The 10,099-nt window shown below is 36.3% G+C and overlaps 1 protein-coding gene across 2 annotated transcripts in view; it reads right to left on the minus strand.

Annotated features, from left to right (window-relative positions):
- LOC107711757 (golgin subfamily A member 4) overlaps positions 1–6,562 on the minus strand; it is a 35,002-nt gene extending 28,440 nt beyond the window's left edge. For both annotated transcript variants that reach the window (XM_016516804.1, XM_016516805.1), the window contains exons 1-6: positions 6,372–6,562; positions 5,848–6,005; positions 5,400–5,552; positions 3,351–3,633; positions 642–757; positions 427–553 (exon numbers count right to left, since the gene is read on the minus strand). In XM_016516804.1, the coding sequence (XP_016372290.1) occupies positions 427–553; positions 642–757; positions 3,351–3,633; positions 5,400–5,552; positions 5,848–5,892 (724 nt within the window). In that variant the 5' untranslated portion in view covers positions 5,893–6,005; positions 6,372–6,562. The remainder of the gene's footprint in view (positions 1–426; positions 554–641; positions 758–3,350; positions 3,634–5,399; positions 5,553–5,847; positions 6,006–6,371) is intronic.
- Positions 6,563–10,099: the final 3,537 nt, after the last annotated feature.

Genomic DNA, 10,099 nt, shown 5'->3' on the forward strand with positions numbered 1-10,099 from the left:
AAGGTGGAACAGGTGTGTTTTTAGTCGTTTCTTGAAGATGGTTAAGGACTCGAGTTGATTTGGGCAGGTCATTCCACCAGGAGGGAACAGTTAATGAAAAAAATATTTTATATAATATAATAATATAATTATTATTTGTATTTTTTTTGCACAGTAAAATAAACCCATGCATTTTTGCATGGTAAAATAAACTGAAATAATAATAAAGTTAAATACCTTAATCAAGTTAGTGTTTCCTTCTTACCAATATATTTTAATTGTTTAGGGTCATTAAAAGCAAATATTGAGAAATATCATCTCCAGACATGAATTACTGCATCTGTCGAGTGCTTGAATAGACAAAACTAAATTGTGAAAATAACTAAAATGTCCATCTCTAATGCAAATAAATTACATTTTAAACTAACTGGCTTCACTTCTTCATACCATTTTTTGCCTTTATATCTTCATACAGCTCCAGTTTGCTGAGCATTTCCTCCCTCTCCTCTTGCAATTCAGTAATGCGACTATGTAGGGATGTGACATCAGGGGACATATCGAGACATACACCAGACTGAAGTCAAAAACAGAAAGCAGTTAATTTAATTTAGCTGGATATTCATCTGTGCAAATCTAATGCGAAAAATAATATACATTCTTACCTGAACTTTTCTGAGTTCCTCCTCGAACTGCCTGATCCGAGATTTGGACCATGCTTTCAATTTTAAGAACTTTGCTTCTGCTTTACTGGCCTCTGCTTCTTTCAGCTTCACTTGGGCTGAATTGGACAGGACAAAACAGACAGAAATATTAAAACAAAGCCACTGAGAAGAAGGACACTGAGAGTTTAAAAAATGCAATGACAGGATACAGAGTATCTTTAACAGAAAATAATAAACACCCTCCTAATATCATGCAGGCACATTAGGAGAAGGTGTCTGTTACATCTGTAAAACATGACATATGTAAGTGCTTCAAAGATTTACAATAGACTTCGAGACATCGAGAACTAGGCTCTACAAGGCATGAAATGATCAATGAGATGATCCACAACACAATGTAGTGCAAATTAAAAAAAATGTTGTATGTTTGTTGAAACATACAAATATCTTCAAGCTTTGAATGTCTGAAAACAAAAAATAGAATGGGCCCACAAAATAAAGTTAGAAAAGTAACTATCCATGTAAAGGCAGGAAAGAGGACCTCAAGAGCCAGGGTTGAGAACCGTTTAAGATAATATACAAACCTCATATATATTCTTCAATCTAAATGTCAGTCTTGGTGTAATACACTATTCCCCCCCCCTTCGAATACAAGACTAAGTGCAATACACTCTTACTGTGCAATATAACTCTTTATTTTCTTATGTTGAATGTAAGTCTTAGTGCAATTCAACTATTTAGTGTTTTGTTGTATGTTTACTATGTGATATATGTAAATGATGTTGAATGGAAGCTATTCTAATTTCATTGTACGTGTGTATAATGACAATATAAGGCATTCATTCATTTATTAATACCTTATGGCATAAGTAGGCAGGAGACCATGATTTGGAAAAATACTTTCTTGGATGTAGGTAAGCTACATAATGATCTGCAAGTTTCAACAGTAAGAACGTCTGAAGGCTTTAGTCCTTTACAAAGCTATGGTAATAGCCAGAAAATACTAGAAGGGATTAAAGTTCCTTCAGATGTTCTGGGCAACATTTTGAGGGCACAAACCTTTTCAGGATTGTTTTCAACTCCATGTTTCGACACAATGTGTCCAAAATAGTGTACAATTCATGAAACAAGTTCAGTTCACCCACAGAGGAACATTAAACCCTTCAAGCCATAATGTTTTGAAACTATTTTACTTCACAGACTTATGCCTGGCATACAGCTTGTCTTGATTTTTTTTTCTGTTTTCTCCCCGCTGGGAGAAATCGTGTCAATCGTTAATGGTCGCAGCTCGCATTGTGTGAGAGACATTATGAGTCAAGCCAAGCACCTTACAAGCACCTCTCGAGTTCCCAAAATTTTTTTAAAATGTTGAAAATATTTTGGGAGTCAGCCTGAGCAACGCATAGTCTCCCCAATTCCCAAATCATACACAACCACATCACATAGGCTACCAGCAACAGCATGTGCAACACACACACACACACACAAATGCATACAGTTGTGCTGTTTACCAAATCCTTCAAGCCATAATGCTTTGAAACAATTTTACTTCACAGACTTATGCCTGGCGTACAGCTTGTGTTGATTTTTTTTTTCTGTTTTCTCCCCGCTGGGAGAAATCGTGTCAATCGTTAATGGTCGCAGCTCGCATTGTGTGAGAGACATTATGAGTCAAGCCAAGCACCTTACAAGCACCTCTCGAGTTCCCAAAATTTTTTTAAAATGTTGAAAATATTTTGGGAGTCAGCCTGAGCAACGCATAGTCTCCCCAATTCCCAAATCATACACAACCACATCACATAGGCTACCAGCAACAGCATGTGCAACACACACACACACACACAAATGCATACAGTTGTGCTGTTTACCAAATGCTTTGACACTACTATCAGGTTAACTGACTCGTAACGTATGCAAGGGCTCAAGACTACCCTAGTCTCCCAACCTGTATAGTGTATGCTCGGCTTAACTTGGACAGGCTTGCCATCTTGAGTTCAATTAACCATGTGGAAGTGCATATTGTGCAACAGAATTTTGTAATCAGTATCAACCACTTTTTGATACAATGCACTTATTGTCTACAAACATGTTTTTACATTGTACTTCTATTTGAAAATACCATCCTGTAATTACATGTATAATTAATTTCTGTAGTTACGTCTATAATTACACTATTAACACTACCTCTACCTCTTAAACCTAACCATACCACCACACTTGCCCCTAACCTAACATTGTACCTAACAATTCATTATATTATTAACTACACAGAATTTTAAGACACGTAATATAAAGTGGGACCTTTTTTTTTTTTTTTTTTGGAACATACTGTTTGATAAAATCATAAATAAACTTTATGGGAATATAAATGATACAGATTTAATGCTCTGTAACAGATTAAAGCTACATGAAACTGTAAATTAAATTAATTAATTTGGACAATATACTGGGAGCAGAGTGAAATGCGGACTTCTTTTCCAAACCTTATTTTACAATGTGGTATTTTTGAAGTACTCGTGCCCATTCCTAAATGGAGACGGTAGACACTGCTACATTCAGTGATCCATTAAGAAAAAGTTTATAGATCTTTAGACAAAATTTTTAAATTCCAAGTTACTGTGACAGGTGCTTAACCAACACTGAGTTCATTTGAGAAAGGAAGGTCAGACTGCAGACAATATTCTCTAAGCATGTGACATGATTGTCTACCTTGCAACTCTGTGACTCTCTGCACTGTAATGCAGGTGGATAGGTTTGCTGATGCATCTGCGGGCTGTGATATAGAGCGCTGAAGAGTCTCAAGCTGTCTGCGTAAGGCTTGCTCCTTCTCTGACAACTCAGACTCGTGTTTATCAGCAGCCCTGAGAAGCTCTGCCTCATGTTTCTCCATCAGATCCTTGATCCGAGCCCGAGTAATGTGACGTTCTGCCTCCAGCTTTGACTGAAAGTTTTCTCTCTCACCCCGCAAGTGCTGCATTTGTTCTGTCAGCTCCTACCAAACAAACACACACAACTCGCATTACAAATCAACTCTGAGAACTGTAAGCAACAGGGACTGACTACATATTATAACTTTTTTTAAATTGTTTCTTTCTGTTCCAATGTTGTTTTTGTTTTCTCAACTCGTAAATCTTTATTTAAATATTAATATAAATAATAAAAATATGTTGTGTGAAGCAGTTTAATAAGAGCAATACCAAAAAAATTCAATTTTTATGATTAGCTTTGTAATAACAACACTTGTTAAATCTGTGCAAATCAATGGTCTAGTGCAGTGATCCTCAAATCTGGCTCGCGAGATCCACTTTCCTGCAGAGTTTAGCTCCAACCCTATAATCAAACAAACCTACCTGTGATTTTCTAATGATCCTGAAGACATTGATTAGCAAACTCAGGTGTGTTTGATTAGGGTAGAGCTAAACTCTGCAGGAAAGTGGATCTCGCGAGCCAGATTTGAGGATCACTGGTCTAGTGTAAAACTGCATTGGTAAATGGTCGAAATTGTATTTATTTGGTTTTATGTACGTTAAGAGGACATAATTTTTATGCAGTGCCACATCATGTGTCACATGACATCTGATCCCTGCACAAAGCACAATGAGCAATACTGTCAGCATCCAGAAGGCAGACTTGTAAAAGTGCAATATAAGTTAAACAATAAAAGTCCAAGAACACGGAAAAGAAATAGAGATTACAGAAAAGTTTGGAAGTAAGCCAAGTTTAATTGCATTTACTCTCAAAGATAAATGTGTTGTGATATATCCTGCTATGCACTGAGCAGGACAAAGCCTCTCTTTCTAGTCTAATGTCGTCTCCCCATATTCAAAAGCAACTGAGAATAGTAAAAGATCGGAAAAGTGAATTTTATGTTCTGCACAATCACAACATTATGGCGTGCACTGTGCAGTGAAAATAAACTTGATGTGCCTTACCTTACATAAGTACACACAGTTGTAAAATTGAATGTGAGGACAAGACAAGACTATCTGTATGAATGCACTGTATGGCCAGTAATAGGGATGCACCGATACCACTTTTTCCAGTACTCGCCCGATACCGATACTTTTATTTTTGGTACTTGCCGATACCGAGTACCGATACCAATATTTTCATTGCATTTGTAAATTTTTTAAATATTGGGTACAGAAACCAAAAGAGTATGTATAATGTTAGTTGGTTAACTTCATTTATCAAATAGATACAGTCAAACCAAAATTTATTCAGACACCTTCAACATTTCTCACATTATCACAGTTTATTCGCTATCGTTTAGAAAATGGTAATAAAATATGACAAGAACTCAGAGTTAAACTGTGTCAGAACAAATTCAGCTTGATAATGTCAGATAACTTTGATAGAAAAGTATGTAATGGATTATAATCAACCAAAAATCAGACAGCTGTTAGTATGACAGTATTTACACAACTATCAATACTTAGTCGGGCAACCCTTAGCCTCAATGACAGCCTGTAGTCTCCTGGGCATGCTGTCAACCAGGTTCATGCAAAATCCCTAGCCAGTAATATTTCATTTGCAAACAAATGTGATTGAGAATTTGGGAAGAGAAACAAGAAATTTCCAACCCCAAAAACTCATAATGACTTTTTTTAAATGAGAAATTAAATACATGTTTATCATAAAAGTGATGTAATAAAGTCATTGTATATTTGAATAGCATTTTAACGCATTTTTAATCAACTAAATTTAAAAAGCGTCATGTCATTGACCATTTGAGCATATTTGTAAACTATAAATTACCATGACTTGGTTATCTTTACTGCTGAGTGCTGCATCCTTTTCCCTGATCAACTCTTTTAAATGGGCCACAAGTTCCTCCATCTGTGTTAGCCGCTCAGTGACCTCAGCAAATCTTATATCACTGCCCGTGTCCACCTGCGGGGAGCCAGGAGCCTGAGACAGGCAAAGAATCTATTAATGATGATGAACATTTATGCAATGCACAGTGTAAAGGGGTGAGGGTTCTGAAGGGTTTTATTTTCCTATAATCGATGTGACTTGCTTATTAAACAGTTGCTCATGAAATCAATATGCTGACATAACATATTTGCAAGTATGTAAAATTAAGACACTCCTCACTCCTAGACATTCCCCACACTAAATATTTAAGGCTGATTTCTAATCATATACATCACAGAATACAATCTTCATTATGAGATATTCAAGCAAAAGCATGAGTGATACTTACTCCATGCACAGAGCTGGACTCATCTGCTGAAAACCACCTCAGCATTGTTTACACAACCTATGGCCTAAGACAGGATGTCTTAAATAAAGTAAAGCAAGACTACACTCAAGTCATCCTACTGGAGGGTTCTTCAAGTCTGGTCCTGGAGGTTCACTGCCCTGTATTAAAACGGTAATATGTGTAAATGCTTATATTTTAAATAAATAAAAGTGTTTATATTTTAAACAAGCATTATAATTCAATTATACAGAGCATTACACAGGGGCATTATTTGTGTCATCTGATTCAAAGATTTCTGTATTCAGTCAGCAGAGAAGGATTATAAATGAATATCTAAACAAACAACGTTAACCGTCATCAATGATCACAATCTAGTCAAACACAGAAGAAGAAAAAACTTTATTGACGGAACTATTCGCACATCATATGGTGGCAGAAATCTAATCCTAATCGCTTAAAACTGAAAGCGTGACGTGCAACTAATAAGAATATTTAAAAATGAAATGTCGTTAGCATAATCTTACCTGCCTCCAATAACATGGACTTCTATCGCTTCACATTTCCAGTACAGTGCATTTTCAAGACGAAATGTTCACTCGTTACTTGTTTAACATGACAAATGCACATATATGTTGTATTGAACAGTAGCGAACCTATAACCTTATTGTCTATTAGATTTATCACTCATATCTTGTTAATGCGCAAGGTTCTTCTTCTTGTTTAATGGCCGTTCGCTGCTTTGGAGCATTACCGCCACCTACTGTACATTGCCACAATGACGTTTATGTCCGTTTGCATGTTTTGCCTTTCTGGTCTCATTAAAAAATAATAGTAAAAGTTGTTCACACAGTGCGAACCAGATGAAATATAAGACAGTGTTAAACATGAGCTCATATTCAGCATGCTGAACCATGGAGAGGAAGTGTGTTTTAGAGTTTATGAGTCTTTCCTCCAATAAATATTTTCATAAATATTGTAAAACACATCTGTATTTTTTCAGTTATTTTTATTTTGGTAATACAAATATTGGACTTTTCAACTCAAGATTCAAGTGGCTTTATTGGCACAACAACAACAAAAATGTTAAATGTTATTCAGTGTCGGCGTTATGTAGTGTTAGTGGTCCTTTGTTTCCAGACAGACTGTTAAAGAACAGGACACACACGTCTCCAGGAAATCCTGTAGAATTCAACCAATCAGATGTTGACTTTGAAACTCCTGAAGTGTTTCTCATTTTGTGTGTCTTATCTGATATTATCCTGAAACTACACACCCTTAGGATGCAATTGAATAAAAATGAGGAAGCAGGAATCCAAGGAAAAAACTTTTCATTTTTGCATATTTGAATATTCTTGATTACCTAAGCATCTTTTCAAAGGGTCATCAGCTGTGCTCTATGGATTTGCCCTTATGTTGTTGAAGTTTGGTTAAGAAATTCATAATAAAATGAATAAAGCAAGATGCCCTGTTGAAATTTGCTAAATTTATGGCCTAGTTGATCAGTGGATGCCGACTACATGCACCATCATTCGTGACCTGACTGGGTATATCTGCTGTTTTACTCCAGGTTGTAGAATGCATTTTTTTTACGCAAATCATATCAACCAGCGCTGGCCACATACCACATACTCTATCCATTTGTTGCATTATTCTTTGTAAGGTTCTACAAGATGCACAAACTGATGAGTGTGGTTCATTTCTCTTCTTTGGAGTGTAAAAAAGTTCTTGATCACAGTGAAGGTGTTCTAAAACATGGTGGTGGAGGCCCCAAATGTGACATATTTTTCATGTTACGTGGAAAATACTGGGCATGGCTTCAAGTATTTTGTGTTGTTAATAAAGTAGTTTCCCAGTATTCATCTTCAGATGACTTTCCTCCATCTTGATTCTAGAGTTATATATCACTTTGCAATGATGCACTCCCATTTCCACAATGGTATAATTTGTTAAATCTATGATGGGCTTTATAGACATATTTAAAAAAAGGTCTCACTTTCAGCAAATGCTGTGGCCAACTTTGAACCTTCACTGAAACAATTTTCAATTTCTCCAAAAGCATGGTCCAAAGAACTGAAGTATAGTCTGCATTATGCCTGCAGGTGCATAGCTTCATCTTATTATTGACACTAAGGTATTTATTTATCTGTTGGGTAAGGGTCAACTCAGAATTCTTCTTCACTGTCATGATTGTCCACACAATTGACAGCTGAAGATACAATTTAATTCCAGTTAAAGGGTTTGTATTCTCTCCTTGCAGCATGTTGTTAACAGGATTGAGCAACATAAAAACACAGTATAAAGCATTGTAATTATAGTTTGCATTAATTCAAAGTTTTCTGTCATTTCGGAATAGTAATACATTGAAGGATAATCAAAATGTTGTTTGCAATTTTGACAGATTAAAAAAATAAAAATAATAAAACTGCAAACTGAATTCATGTTATGTGGCTGCTCTCCCTAGTTTAACTCTTGACGGTAAATGCACATACACATCTATTTTCGATCGCAGAACCACTGTTTCAGGCAGTGTATGTAAGGTAGGCCTGGTCATCTTTTTCTTGCAAAAATCACTGAACTCCAATATATTAGCCTGCCATCACTGTGGCTCCATCATATACTTGACTCAGAATCTTAGATGTATTCAAACCTGACTTGGTTAGCTCTGAAAGTATGATTTTTTGATGGTTTGTGCATCACTGGAATTTGGGCTGACCGTCACAATCATTTGCTCTGTGATTTTCAGTGTTTTTTCTTATTCAAGTAGCAAAGTATAATGATGTTTTCAGTTCCAGCTGGGTCTCTGGTTCCAACTACAAGTACATATACATAATATCTCTCAACAAAGCAGAGAATAAACAAATTGCATGAACACAATACAACTTAATGAAAGCCCCCAACATGCTGATCTGCTAAGACATATGTACTGCTGTTGCTTCAGGAGGACTATGTAAAATGCATGTTTGCCTGGGCCAACTTGGCTGAATATAATACTAGTGAACTATTGCTGTGTGTACCTGGTTGTTTGGTATGATATCTTAAAAATCCAGTGGACTGACACTGAATTTGTATCTGGGCCAGCAAGGAGTTTATTTAACTAGTGAGTGACCTAAGTGTACTTGGGCTAGCATACTCCTATGATTTATTCAATGACCTAATGACCCATTTAGAACATACAGCTAGAACAGGGAGGGTTTAAAGAATAGTGAAAGCACATAAGAATATTTTTTTTTTTCAACAAGATGCAGTTGTTGATGGGAGAAAAAGATTGCGTCAAAGATTACCCCAAGATTTCTGACTAAACTTGATAGGATTATTGTTGATAAATCTAGCTGGATGGTGAAATAGTGCTGTACAGTAGGAGTGGCAGGGAAGATGAGAAGATCTGTCTTTGTTAGGTTGAACAGTAGGTGATGTACTTTGATCCATGCCAAGATACCCATCAGGCAGTCTGAGATGCATGCATTGGGTCATCTGGTTGAAATGAAAATTAGACCTGTGTGTCATCAGCACAGCAATGATAGGAGAAACTATGTGAATGAATAATGGGTCCCAATGATGTAATGTATATGGAGAAGAGAAGGGGTCCAAGAAGTCATAGATCCTCTTCTGAACAGGGCCGTGCACAGACCTTTTGAGGGGCATGTGCTGAAACTTGAATATTATTAATTCGTCGTTGTCATTAGGATATGTCCCAAAAACTTCAAACTGGCTGTTAAGCCTCTCATTAAAAAATCACAACTTGATCCTGGATAATTAGTTAATTACAGACCCATCTCAAATCTCCCTTTTCTGTCAAATATACTACAAAAGGTAGTCTCCTCACAACTATGTTCTTTCTTAGAGAAAAATGGTATCTGTGAGGATTTCCAGTCAGGATTTAGACCATATCATAGTACAGAGACTGCTCTCATCAGAGATACAAATGACCTGCTCTTGTCATCCGATCGTGGTTGTATCTCTCTCTATTAGTGCTACTGGATCTTAACGCTGAGTTCGTCATTATCGATCACAACATACTTTTGAATAGACTAGAAAATTATGTTGGCATTAGTGGAATTGCTGCTCTTATCATCTGATCGTGGTTGTATCTCTTTATTAGTGCTACTGGATCTTAGCGATGCATTTGACACCATCAACTACAACATTCTTTTGAATAGACTAGAAAATTATGTTGGCATTAGTGGAATTGCATTAGCATGGTTCAAATCATACTAATCTGACCATCATCAGTTAGTAGCAGTGAATGAAGAGG

The sequence above is a fragment of the Sinocyclocheilus rhinocerous genome, unplaced genomic scaffold (genome assembly GCF_001515625.1).
Source record: "Sinocyclocheilus rhinocerous isolate Xijiao unplaced genomic scaffold, SAMN03320098_v1.1 scaffold2283, whole genome shotgun sequence".
Lineage (NCBI taxonomy): Eukaryota > Metazoa > Chordata > Actinopteri > Cypriniformes > Cyprinidae > Sinocyclocheilus > Sinocyclocheilus rhinocerous.